The following is a 21,457-nucleotide window of genomic DNA, read 5'->3' as shown; positions in this document are numbered from 1 at the left end:
TCTGAGATCTCCACCCTGACATGCCTTTCCCACCTGAAGAGCCTTCTGGGATAAACCCTGGGTTCAGCCTGGCATCCCAGCCCTCACCTGCCCCATGGGTCCATGAGCACTTCCCACCATTGAGGCACGGATTCTGGCTGCAGTAGTCACTGTGGAGGCAGCACTGGGTGAGAGCTTGTGTCTCCAGCAAGCCTGCCACCGTCTTGCCAGGGACCAGCAGATCTAGAGCCTCTTCATTGACCATGACAGCATCCAGGCAGCCTTCAAAGCCCTGGGAGACATTCGAGGAAGAATGTGACAAGACGAGGCCGCCCAGCAAAAGGTGTCTTTCGGGCCTCAGACCACGGCAGTTCTCTGGGACCACAAGGGAGGTGTTGCCCATGCTGTCAATCATCAGGCGAATGGAAGCGTCCATCTCCTCCACCAGGATGGAATGCCACTCATGGTCATTGACATGGCGCTGAGAGGAAAGGTTTCCATAGAAACCACCCAGACAGTGATATTCCAGCTGGGGCACTCCACTGACCAGCTGCAAAGGAACCCAAACAGCCATCAGCAAAGTCAAGGAGTCCTTGTAAACCTGCTAACAGGCTGCCAGTTCAAAGAATGTTGTTTGTATTTTTATGGGTTGGGGGCGTGTTTGGTGATTTTCAAGGCTGGTTTAGACATGGCATTTGCAAAGCATAAAAGCCCTCAAAGTGCTTTTGTGTTGATGGTTTCCTTTGCTCGCACCACACGCCATGGGATGGTCTGGGTAGGGGGTGGCATCTCCATTCACAGATGAGGAAACTGAGGCCCAGAGATGCTTTGCTGATCAAGACCCTGTATTTTGGATGCTTCTTCACAGGCCTGTCCAGAGTTCCACATTTGTGAATACTGGCCTTCAGGGATTTGAAAAACCTCTCTCTCACTCCCACTTCCTTATTCAATAGCTTAGCAGTTCTCAGAGTAGGTCCCCAAGACCTTTTCAGGGGAGCCACAAGGGCAAAGTATTTTTATAGTAATCCTAAGAGTTGATTTGCTTTTGTTTTCTCACAAGTATACAACAGAGTTTTGCAGACACATGTTGTCACAACTGATGAATGCAGAAGTAAATATGAGAAGCCAGCTATCTTCTATTAAGCCAGACAAAAGAGAGGCTTGCAAAAATGTAAAACAATGCCACTCTTCCCTTTTCTTTTGGAAATTATTTTTCATAAAAGTGTATAATTAAAGACATACACTCATATGTTGATTGCAGCACTTTTCACAATAGCAAAGACATGGAATCAACCTAGATGCTCAACAACAGTGGGCTGGATAAATAAAATACACCATGGACTACTATACAGCCATAAAAAGGAATGAAATTATGTCCTTTGCAGCAACATGGATGGAGCTGACAGCCATTATCCTAAGCAAACTAACACAGGAACAGAAAATCAAATACCACATGTTCTCACTTATAAGTGGGAGCTAAATGCTGAGTACACATGGACAGAAAGAAGGGAACAATAGACACCAGGGCCTACTTGAGGGCAAAGGGTGGGAGGAGGGTAAGGACCAAAGAACTACCTATCAGGTACTCTGCTTATTCCCCGGGTGATGAAGTAATATGTACACCAATCCCCTATGACACATCAGTTACCCATATAACAAACCTGCGTATGTACCCCCGAACCTAAACTAAAAATTGGAAGAAAAAATTAATTTATTAACTAATTATGGTATTTATGTTAACATGTGAGTTTCTTATTATTTCTAAATAAATTAATACATATTTTTAAATGTCTCTGTTTTAATTTCTAATACTGAAAATGTTGATAGTTATAACCCACATAAACAAAACTTCCCTGGCATCCGCAATAATTTTTAAGAGTGTAAAAAGTCCTGAAGTCAAAAGGTGTGAGAACCACTGGGTTAAAACATTTTCTTTCACTTCATTCCCAAGAGGTAGGACTGCTTGTGGCCAAATACTTTTCTGGTCACTTTGGGCTACGTAGAGTTTTCTCTGTTGAAATTTGAAGATCTAACCCAGTGTTTCTTATACATTGGTCATCTGTACACCACCTCTCAGATTTTTGCCCTGGTTGAATACTACCTATACCTTTATTTACTTAAAAAGGAGACACTATTATTAGGGTAAGTAGAAAACCAATACACTTGCCATTAAGAAATGGGAATAACAAAAATGAATGCAACTCAAGTAAAACATTGCAATGAAATCATTTCTTTTTATTTGTCTGGGACCACAAATCTGTTGATCCCACTGTCTTTTCATTGTCTCCCACCTCCGTAATGTCCTCGTTCCTCTCCTTATCCAGCTTAAGTTCCATAGTCAATCATCCTAACTACTCCCTTCACATACTCTTGACCTGTCTCTTTCTTACTTCATAGAACTCGCTTGGTAAACCCACAACTGTGGAAAAAGCTGACTCTCCACCTGCTCTATACAGACATGGAGCAGAACATGGCTGGAGAAAAACATGCAGCTTTGCTCACCAGCCTCTCTTTAATTTCATGACCATGGCTCTCAAATGAGCCTTTAATGATGCCCAGCAATCACACTCCCTTCCTGAGTCCATCCATTCTTTCAGATGATGGTTTTCACTACGTCTCTCTCCTGAGATCCCTAATGCCTCTCTCCTCATCCCCACTCTCAGCTGATCATCTCACATCCTACTGAAGTCATCAGATGGCGGAACCTGCAGACACTTTCACCATCACATCTAGCCACCTTAGCTAAAGCCAGTCTCTCCATTTATGCACTAGATTCCACCTCCTCACCTCCTCAAGGCTCTACTGATTCTCCTTCCTCTTTCCTACATCTTTATTCATTCACCACTGAATCATTCCACAGCATACAAACATGCTGTTATTGCTCTAATCTTTACTTTCAAAAATATACATTCTTTACAGATGATAATCTTTATTTTTTTAAAAAAGATTGTCTTCACCTCAGTTTTCCAGCCAGATATTTTCCTTCTTTGCTCTCCCTTTTCAGCAAAATTTCACCCTAACCCACCATACACGGAAACCATTGGTGTCAGGGGATTCAATGATCTCTGTGTTGCCAAATCACTTCCCATCTTACTGGCCTCTCAGCAGCAGATCACCCAGCAGATCACTCCTTCCTTCTTGATACGTGTTCTTCACTTGGCATCCTGCATACAATATTCCCTGGGTTTTCTTCCAGCATCACCAGTTACTCATGTTCAGTCTCCTTTGTTGAATCACCTCTTCTCCCAGACCTGCTAATGTTGGAGGGTCTCAAGGAGTAATCATTGGCCTACTCTCTCTTCAATCTACACTGCCTGGTGATCTCCTCCCATCTCATGGCTTTCAGTACCATGTATGCGCTGAAGACTCCTAGATCTCCATCTCCAGCATAGACCCCTCACAACATTAGGCTTGTCTTTCCAGATCCACTTGGAGGTCTAATGGGCATCTGAAACTTACACATCCAAAATTGCTCCCTGATCTCCCCTCCCGAAACTTTGTATCCACCCATGCCCTTCGCCAGACCTGCTGGAACAAACTCCATTCTTCCAGTTGCCCAGGCCAAAATCTCACCACTTGCCTTCTCTCCCACCCTTCATTCAATTCACTGGGAAATTCTGTTGACTTTGCCTTCAGAATCTTTGCAGAATCTATCTTCTTTCCAGTTCCTTTGTCATCACCCTGATCTAAACCACCACCCTGTCTTATCCAAATTAATTCAGTGGCCTCCTGACTGGGTCTCTCTGCTCCTATCTTTGTTTCTCTAAAGCTGATTCTCAACAAAGAAGCCTTGATGACGCTTTTAAAATAGATCATTGCAATTATCTACTCAAAACCTTCTAATGCCTCCACTGTGCTCAGAATAAAAGCCAAAGTACTTACAATGTCCTACAAGACCTTTATATAGATGTGCCCCATCCCATTATGTCTCTGACCAATTCCTCTTCCTACTGTTCCCTTGACTCACTTCACTGGAGCCAGGTAGAACTCCAAGCCATTGCTTAAACATGCTAAGCATTCTCTTGCCAAAAGGTGTTTGCATTGTTATTCCCTCTACCTAGAATGTTGTTCCTTCCAGATGTCCATAGAGCTAACTTTCTCACCCTCTCCAAATTATTGCTCAATTATTATCTCAATGAAAGCTTCCCTGGCCACCTTATTTAAAATTGTAAAATTGTAACTCTGGCTGGGTGTGGTGTTTCATTCCTGTAATCCCAGCACTTTGGGAGGCCAAGGTGGGTGGATCCCTTGAGGCCAGGAGTTCGAGACCAGCCTGGCCAATGTGGTGAAACCTCGTCTCTGCTAAAGATACAAAAGAAAAAAACTAGTGAACATGGTTGCGCACACCTGTAATCCCAGCTACTCTGGAGACTGAGACACCAGAAGCACCTGAACCCAGGAGGCAGAGGTTGCAGTGAGCCGAGATCATGCCACTGCCCTCCAGCCTGGGCAACAGAGTGAAACTCTGTCTCAATAAATAAATAAATAAATAAATAAATAAATAAATAAATAAATAAAAATTGCAACTCTCCTCACCCCTGATGCCCCTCCAGTTTTTCCTTTTTGCTCATAATACTTATCAAATTTGAATGAATTCTATAATTTTCTGAGCTATTATTATGTTTATGTTTATTGTCAGTCTCTCCCCCATAGAACGAAAGCTTTAAAAGGGATTTCTATCTTTTTCACTGATGAGACCCAAGCACCTAGAACAGTTCCTGTCACATAGTAGATGCTCAATAAATCTGTATTGAATGAATTAAAATCTAGTGGCCAATGTTGAAATGGTAGGTTGGGGCCGAGCACAGTGGTTCATTGGTTCATGCCTGTAATCCTAGCACTTTGGGATGCCGAGGAGGTGGATCACCCGAGGTCAGGAGTTCGAGACCAGCCTGGCCAACATGACAAAACCCCATCTCTACTAAAAAAATACAAAAAACAGCCAGGCGTGTGCTTGTAATCCCCTACTTGGGAAGCTAAGGCAGGAGAATCGCTTGAACCTTGGAGGTGGAAGTTGCAGTGATCCGAAATCACACCACTGCACTCCAGTCTGGGTGACAGAGAGAGACTCTGTCTCAAAAGAGAAAGAAACGGTAGATTGGCACATGTGATAGAGGTGTTAAAATCAGACAGGCAGACTGTGACCTTCTACGTGACATAATCCAAATAACTGAATGATTATTACAAAGGAAATTTATTTTTCTTCCATGTGATTCCATGTGACTTCATGCTGGGTTTGTCATCTTGAACACCCCCAGTGGTAGGCAATCCCCCCCTCCCTGGGAAACACTGGCCTATTACTCAGCAAAAATGATAATGTCACCAGGGCTAGGTGACCTCATCCATCTCCATTTCTATCTTACCTCCCAGAGTAAACAGCCCCATTGTGGTTGTCCTTGGACATATATCTCCAGATTGGGTGGCTGTAACCATCCAGGACAGGACAGTCATGTGGTCCAACAGTCACACCCAGAATCCTTGAAAACTGTGCAGGGATTTCTTTGGCAGAAATGGGCTTCCTGACATTCCTCATGCCGCACCCCATACCTCCCCAGCCTGGCACACCCACGTGAAATCTCTCAGGCTGGCAGTGCCTTACCTTCAGGGAGATGGATGCTGTTTCATTGGTGAATAGGAGAATGGCCTGTGGCTGGAGTGTTTTCAGATAGAAACGGATGTGCCAGTTCTGAGCCGCTGGGGCCCTGTACCGCACGTAGCTCTGACCACTGAACCTTGCAGCAGTACCTGAGAAAGCAACCAAAGCTGTCACCTCTACTTGAAGTGGTCCCCACTGAGTCCTTGGACTGACTTTGTCTTATTTGATCGTTGGGTGGCAGACAGAATCATTGCTCATATTTTATACGAAGAAACTAGGCTCGGTGTGGGGCGTGTCGTACCTTTCCAGTCTCACACATAGAGCCAGACAGGAGCCTTCACCCTACCTTTTGTTGGCTGCAGGGACCCCTGCCTTAGGTCCTGGCCTGGGTCAAGAAGTATGAACTTAAACTATTAAGAAAGCAAAAGTCATCCAGGTGTGGTGGCTCATGCCTATAATCCCAGCACTTTGGGAGGCTGTGGTGGAAGGATCACCAGAAACCAGAAGTTCGAGACCAGCCTGGGCAACAGAGCAAGACCTCATCTCTAAAAAATAAAATAAACATAAAAATAGCCAGCCATGGTGTCACATCCCTGTAACTCCAGTTACTTGGAATTACATCCTCTCAGCTGAGGCAGGAGGATCACTTGAGCCCAGGAAGTCAAGGCTGCAGTGAGCCATGATCTTGCCACTGTATTCCAGCCTGGGTGACCGAGAGAGACCGTGTCTCTAATAATAATAATAATAATAGTAGTAGTAATTTTAAAAATAAAGTAAAAATCAGGCCAGAAATGTAATGAATCAAGTGTGTGAAAATCAAAATTTTTATTCTACTTAGTTTCCATGTTATTTCTGGCATTGGGAATCTACATTGGGAATGTAGATTTTGCATGTGGGTGTGATTTTAGACCCACAAAGGTTTTTGCCTCAGGATATTTTCTTGTATCAGTAGCAGTTAATTATTTAGGAGGTCAAGAGCCACTCTATATGATAAAGAGAGGGGGGCAGTGATAGACTGTATGGCCAAAAGTTTTTTAAAGTCTGGCATCCTCCATCCCGCCTTAGCAATGGCTAATGCACAGTTGCATAGTATGGAGTAAACTTGAGTTTCTTAAGCTTCTTTGACTGTGGGACACTCTTATGTGGACCACTCTTAGGAATAGCATTCTGTTGAACCCCCTTTGGGAAGCACTGCCCTCCCCAGATTTTTTAAAAATCCATCCTCCCCAGAAGTGAGTCCAGCTATTAAATCCCCAAAACCTCAGTGTAAATTAGCTTGTCAGTTGTCAGGGGAGAGGATGAGCGGTCCAGTCTCTAGATACCAAGCAAAGAGGAATTGTTGAAAAGAGAGAACAAAAGCCAAAAGAAGGAGAAGGAAGAACCAGAAAAGATGAGGCACAAGGGATTATAACATCCACAGATTCCAGCTGGATGCAGTGACTCACACCTGTAATCCCAGAACTTTGGAAGGCCAAGATGGGGGATCACCTGAGGTCAGGAGTTCGAGACCAGCCTGATCAACATAGTGAAACCCCGTCTCTACTAAAAATACAAAAATTACCCAGGCATGGTGGCACTCGCCTGTAATTCCAGCTACTCAGGAGGCTGAGGCAGGAGACTTGCTTGAACCCAGGAGGCGGAAGTTGCAGTGAGCCGAGATCACACCACTGCACTCCAGCCTGAATGACAGAGCGAGACTTCATCTCAAAAACAAAAACAAAAATCCAGAGAAGTCCGAAATTCCCTGACACTGGCAATTCCATTGTAGTAGGTGTGGGTGGGATATTGAATGGGATGGGATATTGAAGACGATCTAGATCAGAAATTCCCACCCCTAGCTGGATATCAGGATCAGCTAGAGAATCTTTATGACACAGAATCCTAAGTTCTCCTCTCAGAGAGTCTGATTCAGTAGTTCTGGGTGGCACGTGGAAATATGTATTTTAAAAATCTTACCATCGTGGGTGTAACTGGAAGGGGGCCCAAGGGAGGCTTCTGAGATGGTGGTCATATTCTTTCCTTGATCTGGGTGCTGGCTACACAGATATATTTGCTTTATAAAAATTATCTGAAGTGTGTACTTATGATACATGAATTGGTTTCCTGTGTGTTTTATATTTCACTAAAATGTTAAAAAATAAAAAAACCTCTTTTCAACTGATTCCGGTGATCCTTGAGTTTATCTAGTATTTCTTCAACTTAAGCCCTTGCACCTGCTGCTTCAGAATTAAATGCCAATTCTAGGACTCACTCAGAACCTTCTAAATAAAAACCTCTGGAAGTGACACCCAGGAGCATGTCTCTTTATAATCACGCTCTCCAGAAGACTTTGCAAAATCTTGAATTTTAGAACCCCTGCTGTCTGATGCCAGGTGGCTGAGAGAGACCCTTCAGCCTTCTTGGCTTTCCCTGCAGCAGGCCCTGGGGCAAGAAACACAGAGAAGGAAATCCTCTCCCTGACAGAGAGAAGCCCACCCAGCCTAAATCGAGTGGTCCCTGGACAAAGTCCACAAATCTTCTGAGAAATTATATCCCTAATGCCAGGCGGCTGGACCCATAAGGGGCAGGCCAGGCCAGGCCAGGCAGGAGCGCTGGTGAGCTGAAGGTCATGTCACTTTCCTTTAGCCAAGACTCCTGAGCTGCTCCCTTGGTCTTAATGCCAGGGGTGCTGGGTGAGTCTTGGAGTGCCTGAAGAGCTTAGTGAAGAGTTCAGGCTTTAGAGTGGGACACACAGATATTTGAATAACCAGGCCTTCATTGGAAACTGTATAGTTTCAGGCAAACGAAATCTCATATCTCAGTTTCAACTGCAGATGGGGATAACGACCCTGCCTGGTAGGGCTGTGGTACCAATTAGTTTAGGTGACATCTATACAGAGCGTGGCGTACAGCAGGCTCCTTAGAGCAACAACTGCTACCACGGGAATGACAGTCACCATTGATCTGGGGCTTATCATGGGCCAGCCACGGGTTAAGTGCTTTTATAATTATTATGTAACTTCCACCCCCCACCCCAGCCCAACTCCAGGAGGCAGATGTATTTATTTTCACTATTTTATAGATGGGAAACTAAAAAGCTCAGAGGGTTTTAACAACACACCCAAGGTTACACAGCTAGTGACTGATGGAGCTAGGGTTTGAACCTGAGCTGTCTGAGCTGCCTTGAGCTTACAACCACCAGACTATGGTAATAATAGTAGCAGTATTAGTAACTCACATGTATTGAGCACTTTCTATATGTCAGGCACTGTTCTAAGTAAGCACTTGATACATAGAACTGATATAATTCCTACAGCAGCCCAGCTCAAAGTCGCAGAGAGGTTAATTTTCCTAAAGTCCCCTGGTTAGGAAGTGGTAGAGCTGGGATTTTAACCCATGAGGACTGAAGCCACAGCCTATGCTCTTAGCCATGATGTTAAACTGCATATTGTAGTCTTACTGTTATTTTCTAAATCTTGAAAGGGAGCTGAGAATTGGGTATTATGCCATAACCAGATTTTGTGAGGCCACTAACTGTCTTATGGTGATCAGTGGCCTTTGGGCTCATTAAAACTTCCCTGAACTCTCCCACAGAGCCTCAGTGGAATCTCCATGCTTAGAGTCAGGCGGGCTGAGCCCAGCAGTGCTGCTTGTCCCTAGGGAGGACGCGGTACTTACCATTGCAGGAGCAGCTCCTGTGCAGGTGGTGCCGTGGGGTCAGGATGCTAAGCCTGGCGGTGCTGTATGTGGGCCCAACCTTGGGGTCCAGATGCACTGTGTTATGGCAGATTTGACTCTGGCAGGTTGGCCCCTGGCAGGGCGCCACGGGCATAGCTGACCGCATGTGAACCCCCACTGAATGCTCCATCTCCTTGGCTGAGTGAGTGATGATGGATGCCAGCTCCTGGAACTCATAGAAGGTTCCAGAATGCCCCTCAAAGACCAGGAGCACGTCCACCCCAGCCACGGCCTCTGCAGGCTGAAGGCTGGCCAAGTGAATGTTAGCCCGTTTGATGTCCAGCTTATGGCTGAGGAACCTCTGCAGGTTCCGCCAGTGGTCACTCACCAGCTCCTCGGGGGTGAGCTGGTAGAAGCCCATCCACATGGCCTGCTGCAGAGCCTCCCGCCCCACATGCCACACGTACACGTGGACCCCAGCAGTCGTGGTGAAAGTCCCATCGCTGACTGAGACGTTGAACGAGTAGCGGCCACGAGGCAGGCCCTGGGCGGCAATAATCTTGCCATCGGGCGCGCCCACTGAGAAGTGCCTGCCCAGGGTCTCCTCTTCTGCCAGGCTATAGGTCAGCATGTCTTGGGGGTCTCGGTCTGTGGCATGGATCTTACCCACCATGCCACCCTGGAACTCCTCCTCCCCGACAGTGATGAAGATCTCCAGTGGGAGAGCAGAGGGTACATAGTGGCTCTGCTCTGTGACATGGACACGGACAGATGTCGAAGATGAGAGGGGAGGGATGCCACTGTCTGACGCCTGTGGACAAAACAAACACTGCTGTCACCCAACAGAACTGCAGTGCTCTTGGGCCTGACTGAGGCTGGGCCTCCCTGTGGAGCTACGTTTCTCTGCCCCACACCCAACTTGAGGGCTGGCTCAGTGCATTGTCGCATTTAGAGAAAAAAAAAATCTAACTCCAAAAACACTGACATGTAATAAAGATTTTCTGAAGGTTTTGTAGAGATTGAAGGAGGGAGTTACATCCTATACCATGCAGTAAAACAATGCAGTTTCCTCGTCTGACATCTCTCTGAGCCTCTTCCTAAATCTCTCCAGCCATAGACTTGGGCTAACTTCCTCATGAACTTTCTCATTCTGTCCCTGTCCTCAATTGCGCTGTCAGATGTCTCAGCGATTCTGATGCACCATGTACCCTGCTCAGCCTAAGAAAATTCTCCCTGGGATACCCTTTTGCTATGCGATTGGAGTGGGAGTCGGGATTTGTTCTTCTAGTCAGTCAACAAAGTCTCCTGCTGTGGCCAGGAGAAAAGAGATGATAAATAAGTTACCAAATAACTTGGATAAAGTGCTGTGAAGGAAATAAACAGAGACCTAACTTGGATCAGGTAGAAGGGAAGGAGTCTCTGTGGAGTGACATTTGAGTCCTGAGGAATGAGAAGAAGAGGTGACAGACAGAGGGAACAGGAAGTATATGGTCCTGGGGTAGGAATGAAGGCGGTGTGTTCAACAGCACAGACGGGGCCACTGGTGCTCGAGCAAGTGGGCAGGGAAGCAGGCCTGGCCTCACCGCTGGGCTGGCACATGCAGGGTTGCAGTTTATGTCAGAACTGTGAAAAGCTGTGAGGGTGACAGGGCCTCACTTAAGTAGGGAAAAGAATGTAAATCATAAATGCATTTTCCTTTCATGTTTCACCACACATCCCTGCAACTTCCTGCCTGACTCAGAAAGGACAAGCTTGCCTTCCTCTCCTCAGTGATGTTATCACTTCCTCAGCTATCAACAAGGGTCTCCACAATTTTCCCTGTAGTGATATCTTATTCACCTGCACTCCAACACTTTCAATGTACAAGAAAGTTGTAGGATTACACCTACTGCTGGAAGTCATGCAAACACTGAAGAGATATCAATGGCAACAACAATAATTAACTACTACTAATTATAATGTATAGCTAACATTAGTTACAACAATACTACTACTACTGATTATGTATAATACAGAGCTAACATTAACTGAGTACAAACCATGTGCTAGTCATTATCATAGTTTATCTTTCTTATGAGATAGGTACTATCAAGTCACCCATCCTACAAAAAATATAACTGAGGCTCAAAGAGGTGAAGTAACTTGCCCAAGGTCATACAGCAGGTAAGGCCTGAGCAGAATCTAAATGCCTATCTGTCTCCATAGCCTGTGTTTTTCTTGGCTGGCCTCTGGTGCCTCCCAGTGCACGGAAGTGGAAATATGGGACAAATGCAATTGATGGTGATGATGCCATTCGTTATCAAGCTCCTGTCTAGGCAGGGCGTGTGCCTGGGTCTTAGAAAACAGAAGTCAGGAAGCCGTTCTCTGTCATCTCTCCCTAGGCAATCACATCCATGCTCTTGACTTTAAGGGCCATCTACCTATCCTCTGAGCTGCCAACTCCAATTCCCAGCTACTCATTGGACACCTCCGCTTGGACGTCTCACAAACAACTGGGAAATAATGTGCAAAACAGAGCTACGGTTTAGCCCATAAACCTGTCCTGCCTTCCCGTCTGGGCCTTTCCAGTCTCATAAATGCACTACCACCCAAGTCTTCACAGGAGCCAGCAATTTAGAAATCCCTGAATCTTCTCTTTTCTTTCTATCCCCACATCCACTCCACCAACTCCTATCAATTTACATACAAAATCTGTCCCAGATCTGTCCACTTCCTGCATCTTCTCCATCATCCCTTGGTCTCAGCCCCACTGTCTCCAGCTTGGATGACTTCTCATTTGTCTCCCTCACGCACTCTATAGAGCTTGAAAAATGAGCTTCCTGAGACACAAAAAGGATCCCTTTTCCATCTGAAACCCTTCAACCACCTCTTATTGTACTTAGATTAGAATCTAAAAGTGTTACCAAGGCTTATACTTAGAAGATTGGCTGCCCTGGTTTGTCAAGGATGGTTTTGATTTTTACCTGTTGTAAATCAGCTATTACCAAGTATTATTTTTAGTGCCTGTTTTGGACTGTATGTTTGTGTCCCCTCAAAATTCATATGTTAAAATCTAATTCCCAGTGTAACAGTATTTGGAGGTGGAGCCCTTGTATATGGGATTAGGGCCCTTATGAGAAGGGCCATGTGAGCATACAATTAGAAGCCAGCAGTCAGCCATCCAGAAGAGGGCGCTCACCAGAACCTGGCCATGCTGGCACCCCGATCTTGGACTTCCAGCCTCCAGAACTGTGGGAAATACATTTCTGTCCTTTAAGCCACCCAACCTGTGGTATTCTGTTGTAGCAGCCCAAATGGACTAAGTCAGTGCTTCTCTCACTCTCAAAAGGTCACAGTTTGGATCTCAGGTAGTACAGTCATCCAAGCCACAAGGCCCACATGATCTACCCAGTCTATCTCCTCAGCCTCATTCCCACCCCTGCTCATGATGTTCTGAGCACCTCAGGCCACTTCAGGCTCTTTCCCAACTCATGTTGCTCTTCCTGCCCAGAAGACTCTCCTGCCCACTTTTCACATGGTTGGCGGCTCAGCTCTCTGCCCAAATGTCACCTCCTGGGGGCAGCCTCCCTCTGAATGTGTGTCCCCCTGTCTTATGAGTCTCTCATCACTTTACTTCCTTATCATCATTTGTAAGGATGTTACTTCTTTCTTTATCTGTCTATTGTTTATCTCCATGATTACAGTTGAAAGCCCCTGGAGACAGGAACCATTCCCTCCTTTCCCTCTGCTATGTTCCTAGCAGCTTGCAAAGGGCCTCCCATGTCATAGATGCTCAATAAGTACTTATTGAGAGATGGACTGACTGACTGAAAGAATGAATACATTATTCCCAGCCCATAAGTTCACAGAATAGTAGGGTCCACTGGACTTGAGATTTAGGAAAGGGATTTGGGGAAACAAAGTGAGGTAGAGATATCGGACCACCATCTTGGCCGCTGTTCTTTAGCAATTGCTATGCAACCCATAACACCACCACCAGAATCCCCTGCACATGTGCATACAATATCTGACTTGAGCCCCATGCCGGTTCTCTGAGGTAGGTTGTTTTAGCTCCTGAGGTTCAGAGAGCTGTCCTGGCTAAGCTCTAAGAGCTACAGTCAGAGGGTGTTTTGCCCAGGCACAGAGCAAGGATTAAGAATTTGGACTCTGGGGTCAGAGTGCTTGGGTTTGAAGCAACCCACCTTTGCCACTTATTACCAGTATTACTTTAAGCCAGTCACTTAAATCCTCTGTGTTCCTCAGTTTCCTCATCTGTAAAGTAGGGTGGTAACCATACCTGCCCTGAGTGTTGTGAGGCTTTAGTCCTGAGAAGCACCTAGCCCAGTGCCTGATGCATCCTAAGTGCTTTGTACATTTTTCCCCTAATGATAGAAGCACTGGTGGGGCTTGTGCCAGCATCTTTACTGTCCCCATGGTCACCACGAGAAGCCTAGCACAGCTCTCACCTGGATCTGAAGCTGATACCATTCCTGGGCCTTCCTGCTTAGGCCCTCAGCAGTCACCAGCCATCCATCTGGGGTCACTCGGAAGGCAGAGCCATTGTTCCCCTTGGTGATTCGAAATGAGTAGGGGGGGCCATTCTCTGGAGAGTCTGGGTCACTCAGGATCAGCTGCAGGACTTTGCTGCCAATGGGGGAGTTCTCCTGAGACCAAGAGTGACAGGAAAGCAAAGAGCAGAATGAGTCCCAGTTCTTCCTTTTGCACCTGTCTGGGTCCATCATCTGGAATGAGTCATCAGTACTCTGACTGCTTGTAGATGATGCCTGGACATCAAGCTGCTGCTCATTCATTCTGCCTGCCTTTGAGGTAGTTGTTGACTGTCCTGTCTCGACCAGGAGCTCCCCAAGGGTAGTGTTGGGTCTTAGAAACACAGCCCATTGGGGCAGGAAGGATCCTTAGAGACCAAAGGTTAAACCCTTCATTCTGTAGAGAGATGACTTGCCCAGCATCACACACTGCTGAATCATGTATTTAAATTAGTTATTACCTGGGTTACAAAAGGGAATGTTGTGATTTGCAAAGCCAGTTGAACACTTATAAATGATTTCTTCCTTAGAAGACCTGCATGCAATATGCATCTGGTAAGCACACTTAAAGATGACTAGGAATTTAATTAAGAAAAACCAGATTCCCTGAGTATCATTTTAGACTTTGTTGTATAACATGGGAATTTAGTATACTAGAACACAATGATTGCTAACTTTTTAGCTTCACAATATTATCTACAAAGAGAATCTAATGGGCAGAAACTGATCATTGCCTATCCAACAGACATTCTGTGTTCCTTTCTTATAAAATCCTGCTTGTGTTCAGATGTGGACTGGCGATATTCTCAGAAAAGATATTTTTAGTCAGGTAACTTGTTATTTGCAGCTAAAGCATCCTAACCTATACCCATAATATATAAAACAGGTAAAAGTGGAACAGCCCTAGGTAATGCACAGTGGGACCTAGAACTCTGCCTTTTTATTCACTCCCTCACCTCCCTCACCACTTATGACCCTGAAAATTACTCATAGAATCCCAAGGCCCTCTCCAAATCCTATTTGCAAACCATTAGTAGGGAATAACTTGGGTTCTGGAAACAAGCAACAACAACAAAAATGGGGTTAAATCCCAAGTTTGCCACATTGTAGGTATGGCATGTTTTTATACCTCAATCTTCTAAATCCGTAAAATGGGTACTACCTACTTCAGGCTGTTATGAGTCTCAAATGAGGTAATGGATACGAAAGTGCCTAACACAGTGCCTGATTCCTTTTATTTCCATAATGCCCTCCAGCAGTCTGTGTTGCCTTTGGGGACATCAGTGGCAAGGTCACAGCCATTGTTCATGTGGACTAATACCACTGAGGAGCATCTTCTGCTAGGAGGGAAATGAAGGCAGGAAGGGCTCAGGGTGCCTTGGAAGCTCAAACTTACCTGGACAGTGGTGCTGTAGTTGAGCTGGAAGAATCTCGGTGGGTTATCATTGACATCAGCCACTTGGATAGCAATGTCTGTGTCCTTATGCAGTGGAGGCTGCCCACTGTCTGTGGCTCGGAGCTTCAGGGAGTAACTAGAGGCCTGTTGCAAAATGCCCAGTGCAGGTTAGCAATGAGGTCGTTGTCCCTCACTTCTGCCCCGTGAGTCACCACTAATATTTTCAGAAAAATAAGATGGAGACACTTTCCTATGCCCACCCCCACCGCCCACCCGTAGCATTTTAGGGCTTAGGTTCTGGAGTCAGACAGAAATAGGTGTGATTCCCTACTCAATCATTTGCTAGCAGTGAGACCTTGGGAAAGTGAATGAATTTATGTGAGGATAATGTCAGGATGCACTTCCTTAAATTATTTTGAGGATCAAATGGCATAAATCCTTATAAAACATTTAGGAAAGTGTCTGGCTTACAGTAGATGCTCAAATAATGTGGCTATTTTATAATGATCTAACGATCCCTGCTCAATTGTGAGAACCCACCTGAGCTCCTCTAGGAAAGGTTGTGGGGTCACTCAGGCCCTCTCCTGCCTCTGGCCTCACAGTCCACAGAGGCCCCACAGAGAAAACAAGTGAGAGACATTCTGGGCAGGTCTGAGGAAGTTTCAGGATGGGGTTTTGACTGCGATTCATCTTTTGGACCTGCAGTGGGACTGTGTCTCTGCTCTAATGAGCTCAGGGTGCGCCCCTCCCACATGACTCACCTGTTCCCAGTCCAGGGCCTTGGCTACCTGTAGCTCCCCCTTCTTGGGGTGAATGGTGAAGTGCCCAAGCTGGTTCCCTCCTACCAGGCTATAGGTAATGTCACTATTTAGGGGTCCATCTTCATCAGTTGCTGATACCTGCAGTGGGGGAGGGGGATTGTGAAGGGAGGGACAGGAATCTTGACTCCTGGGAGTGTAGGGGGAAACGGATATGTCCCTGCCCCAATGACTGCCTTTGGGCTAGCAGTGCCTGGATCACAGTCATCCCTGCCAAAGTAATCTCTTCACTTATATCCTCGTGTGGACTTCAGCATGCCATAGTTTATTCATTCACTCACCATTCACTTTTGCTAATAGCATGCTAGGCCCTGTCCTAAAATGTGAGGAATGCGCTAAAAGGAATATGCCTGCAGGAAGTTTAATGCCTAATTTTATGGGTAATTCTAATTTGGGGTAAAGTATGATCAGCCTTATGAGAGCACAGAGCACACAGTGATACATTACACTGGGGATATTAGGAAAGGATTCATGAAGCCTTGAAGGATCAGGAGGGCTTTTGGGGCTGGAGCAGGCATTCCAGGCAGAGGAAATACTGCGAGCTCAGAGTGTGGAAGTGCAGATGATGTTTGGGGGAAAGGTAGATATTCCTGTGTGGTTGGAGCATAGGGTGTACCATAGTAGGGAGTGCAGGGAGAGACTGGAAGGTGGGATGAAGAGTGTGGGAGTGTGGGTGGACAGAACTGGGTTTCACTCCATTGAATGAGGGAGCTATTGCATATTTAAATGCAAAGAGGTATTATCTGATGTCCCCTCAGTCCCTGCTGTCATTGACATTCCATGTAATCCGCTATGGCCAGGCCCTTCCCAGGCTTAGGAGCCTCTGGCAGTCCTCTGGGGCCTGTCTCTTTTCTCTCCTCTCCTAACAAACCTCACCTATCCCATGCCCCACTGCATCATCTCTGATCTTATTATATGGCTCTGAGACATTCTCTCAGGAGAGATCGTTTGGCGGAGCATGGTTTGGCCATACTCAAATCTCACATAAACCTCTGACAAGTCAGAGTCAAATCTACAGTGTGTTAACTTAATAAACTAATCCATGCTCATAGATGGCTGGGTGTGGGGGTGAGATAAGAACCCACCCCAGAGTTCGTCCCCACAAAGAGCAAGGTGGCAGATCCTTACCGTAAGGATGACGTCACCCACAAGGGCATTCTCTAAGACCCTTGTGCTATATGGATCTTGGGGGAACTGGGGCCGGTGTTCATTGACATCAGTGATGTTGACCACGACTGTGGTCACGTCACTGAGGGAAGAGGAGCTCTTCCGGCTGCACTCAATGGACAGGAAGTACTTGGGGCTTGTCTCAAAGTCCAGGCTCGCGTTGACATACAGGATCCCTGAAGAAGCAAGAGGTGACAGGAGGAATGAGACAGTTGGGCCCTCAAAGGCACAGGACTGAGGGTCTGAGCCCAGCCCTAGGAGAGGCAGCTCAACAGGGTTAGGCAAGGCGAGTGTCCTCTGTCATCTCCCTGTCCATCTCCCTTTGCTATCCCCTTGACTCCGTTCCCCATCATCTCCCTCATTTTCCTTGTTATTATTCCAACAGCTGTATTTCCCTCACTTACTTCTGTAATATTTGATTTAAATCTCATTTAAATGTGTGATGCTAAATTTATCTCATTGAGACCTATAAGAACCCTGTGGGGCAGGAACAGTTATGATTCCCATTTTCTAGGTCAGTCCATTGACCTGGATGCTCTGATAGGCAAGTGACTTGTCCAACCTCACCCAACTACTAAATGACAGACCTTAGGTCATAAAATGAGATTCATAATACTCCAACTTGCCAACAAGTTGTTAGGGCATAGGTTATTATTCTGAAAACTGGAAAAAAGAAATAAAAGAACAAGGATTTATCCTGCCTTTCCTGGCTAACCAAATAGTTAATGGTGGACACTCTGCTTTTTGTTTTATTTTATTTTTCTTTCAACAGCATCACTTGCCAATGAACATCTTTTTATAATTCAGTCAGAAAATAATGAGGAGTAATAGGATTAGAAAATCACCATTTTACAGCCCTTAATGAAAAGGTATATCTATCTAGGAAATGATCAGCAAAGGCTGCTAAAACCATTAGAAGAAAGGCTGATGAAGAAGTCTATAATGGACTTACATACCCAAATTATAACTATACATTTATATATAATGGATCAGGTTGACAACACCTGAACTTACCATCTATCTTAACACCAGAAAAAAAAAAAAAAGCCAGTTAGCCCTTATGTCCCTCCAGACATGATGCAAACAGCATAGCATCTTCTATGAAGCACCATGTTGACCAAGCACTGTCAACTAAACCTGATCAAGGCCTTTGATCCAAATGTCATTCCTGGAAAATACAAGGACCCAAGGGATATGCTATATGACACTATAAGGAGCCAACCAATCCAAACGATGGAAAATTCTATCAGACACATGACTCAAATGTTTCATTAAATAAACGGCAGGGGGAACTAAAGAGGAAGAAGAAAATGTTAGAGATTTAAGGACACTTAAAATCTTGCATATCAACCAAATACAATATGTAGACATTTTGGGGATACTAACAAACCAACTTCAAAAAGACATTGATGAGAATCTGAAAAATCGCCTGGTGATATTAAGAAATTGTTATCTTTTAGGTGTGATAAGGTATTGTGGTTTGGTTTAGAAAAAGACTTCTTATTATACAGAGATACACACTGAAGTCCTTACAAATGAAATGACACTGTGTCTGGGATTGGATGGATGTGGGGGCCGAAGGGTAAAGAGGAAACCAGGCTGGCCTCTGCTGATGGTTACTGAAGCTGGGTGGTAGGAACATGGGGCCCATTGTACTATTCTATTGTTTTAATATGTTCAAAATCTCCATAGTAAATTTTTAAAAATATTGCTCAATGATAAGGCAGCTGTTTGGGGAGGTAGAGAGCACCATTCCAGGGGAGCCATGGGGAGGAATCTGCGTGAGACACAGGCTGACCTGGGTAGTCTCTGAGGCCCTTCGCTGAGTTTCTGTGAGCCTTAGATTCTTCTGTGGCTAGTAGGAAAGAAGAGAGAAGGTTTCCTAGTTCTTTCTCTCTTCATGAGAATAAGAGAAAATTAAGGGGTGCCAGGATGTTTGGAGCGGATGTGGGGATCCAGGAGGGAAGCAGGCAGGCTTGTCCAGGGTTGCTTAAGCCCCAGATTCCAGCAAGGGCTTCCTGCCTCTGCAGCCAAGCCTTTTCTGCCTCCTGCGCTGGGCCTGAGCTGAGACCATGAAGCCGGTAACTGTGGGAGGAGACTGTTCTTTGAGGGTCCTGGACACAGAGGCCTGACTGGGGACGTGGGAGGGTCCCCTTTAAGGGAGGCTCCCACATAAGCTGGCCCCCCGGGCGGAAGGAGGGACCTGGTACTCGGAGAGAAGCAGGAGAGAGTGGAGAAACGACCACAGGAGGCCTGCTCTGGGAGGCGCAGCACAGGGCAAATACGCACACAGGGGAGGAACACAGCGCTCCCAGAAACCCTGTAGGCGATGCTTCGGGGCTTGGTGGATCAGGCTCTCACCTGTGCGAGCATCCAGGCGGAACCGGCCTTGCTCGTTCCCGCTGACCATACGGTAGCCGGTCTTCTCTGCACCCGGGCGAGTGAGGGTGGCCAGCTGCAGCACCTCCGTGCCAGGTGGGGCGTCCTCGGGCACCTGCACGCTGTGCTCGGTGTTCAGGAACACGGGCAGGTAGTCTTCTAGGCCCACCACCGAGACTGTGACGGTGCCCAGCGTGGACAGCGATACTGGGGTGCCCAGGTCGGAGGCACGGACCGTGAGCTCCAGTGGTGCCTGGGGCCTCACTTGCAGCGGCTTTTCCAGGCGGATCACCCCCGTGGTGGCGTCGATGGAGAAGTGGCCTTCGGCTGAATCCGGCAGAGAGTAAACCACTTGGGCATTGGCGCCTGGCAGGGAGACCAAGGGTGTGATCCACACTGAGGGCGCCTCCTCCGGCTCTGCCTGCAGCAAACACTGCAGCCACAGGAGGGGCTGAGGAGGGGGCTCCCATGAAGGCTGACAAGCTGGCTCGGGTATGTGAGGAGTTAGGATCTCTCCAGCAGGGGGTCTTGACTGGGGCAGGGAAACCCAAGGCCTCACTGAAAGGTTTTTGGGGGAACCTAATCTGCAAATCTATCAAACTATCGGAAAATATTATGTGGGGATTAGGGTCTAATATCAGTTTATTAATGAAAAACGTGCAGATAAAACCACCCATAGAGAGTTCCTTGACTGAGATAGAACAGCTCTGTAGCTTGATTGTGGTGTTGGTTACAAGAATCTAAACGGAATAATATTGCATAGAACTAAGTGTGTGTGTACACACACACACACACACACAAATGAGTTCATATAGAAACTGGTGAAATCTGAGTAACAAGGCTGTAGTCTAGTTACCAACAATGGACCAATGTCAGTTTTCCAGTTTTGATATTATTCTGCTGCTATGTAAGATGCTCCCATTAGGGAAGCTGCATGTAGCATGCACACAGTCCCCACCAGTCCTATTTTTGCAACTTCCTATGGAGTCTATAATTACGTCAACATAAAAAGTTAAGAAAACACCCATGGAAGTTCTTAGTAAATCAAAACACACAGTGTTTCTCCAGCTTTGTCTCCAATTCTGTTATTTTCTTTGGTTAAGTACCAGATGAAGCAGTTGGCCATAGTGTATGAAAAACACCAACATTTAAGGCTCAGCTGTGAGATCCTGCCCCAGTGAGATGAACACAGCCCCTGAGTCTAAGCGTCTCACGTCTCCCACACACGGAACACACACTTCTCCGGTGGAATGGTGACAGGAGTTGCCTCTGAGAAGAGTTGAATTTATATCCATTAAATGCACATCCCATGCAACTTCCCCATATAGGCACTTCTATGAAGAAACCATAATTTTTCTAGAGACAGAGAGATGCTGGTCAAGCCACACCTGGATTATTTAGTTGAAATATTTGGGTTGGAATAACCATTTTGGAAAGATTAATGGTAAATTGATACAAGGCCACTCTAGGAGCCATCTAGGAGATCTGTGTGATTGTAGAGGGCAGGACCAGGACTGACAGATGTCCCACTTGATAATGGCCTGAAGAACCATAGAAGGAAGGGGCTGCTTAGGAAGTAGGGAGCATCCTGTCCCTGGAGGTGTGTAAGCAGTGGCTAAGGGAGCACTCACAGAGCCCTATAGCCATTAGATGGAGAGGTAGATAAGATGGCTTATGGGTCACTCCAGCTCTGATGTATTCCAGATCTCTCCTATCAAACCCATTTCTGCATCTCAAGCAAGTCTATTCCACTTGCACTTGTTACCTCCAACACACACGCACACACACACACACAACACATACATACACATTTCCCAGATCCAGCTACCCTGCCTTTCTGTTGACTGTTTGCCCTCTCTAGAACCCCTTCATCCCTCAAATATCTCACCTCCTTCAATGCCAAGCTAAAACTCACTTTCTCTAGGAAATCTTAATTTTA

At 46.1% G+C, this 21,457-nt stretch overlaps 1 protein-coding gene across 1 annotated transcript in view; it reads right to left on the bottom strand.

Annotated features, from left to right (window-relative positions):
* FAT2 (FAT atypical cadherin 2) overlaps positions 1-21,457 on the bottom strand; it is a 65,210-nt gene that overhangs the window by 7,928 nt on the left and 35,825 nt on the right. The window contains exons 13-20 of the mRNA XM_010358658.2: positions 19,501-19,884; positions 17,101-17,315; positions 15,916-16,053; positions 15,155-15,298; positions 13,678-13,875; positions 9,233-10,043; positions 5,579-5,724; positions 88-529 (exon numbers count right to left, since the gene is read on the bottom strand). Coding sequence (XP_010356960.2) covers positions 88-529; positions 5,579-5,724; positions 9,233-10,043; positions 13,678-13,875; positions 15,155-15,298; positions 15,916-16,053; positions 17,101-17,315; positions 19,501-19,884 — 2,478 coding nt within the window. The remainder of the gene's footprint in view (positions 1-87; positions 530-5,578; positions 5,725-9,232; positions 10,044-13,677; positions 13,876-15,154; positions 15,299-15,915; positions 16,054-17,100; positions 17,316-19,500; positions 19,885-21,457) is intronic.

This window comes from Rhinopithecus roxellana, chromosome 3, assembly GCF_007565055.1.
Source record: "Rhinopithecus roxellana isolate Shanxi Qingling chromosome 3, ASM756505v1, whole genome shotgun sequence".
In the NCBI taxonomy this organism is placed as follows: domain Eukaryota; kingdom Metazoa; phylum Chordata; class Mammalia; order Primates; family Cercopithecidae; genus Rhinopithecus; species Rhinopithecus roxellana.
This window is presented reverse-complemented; position numbering and strand designations above follow the sequence as displayed.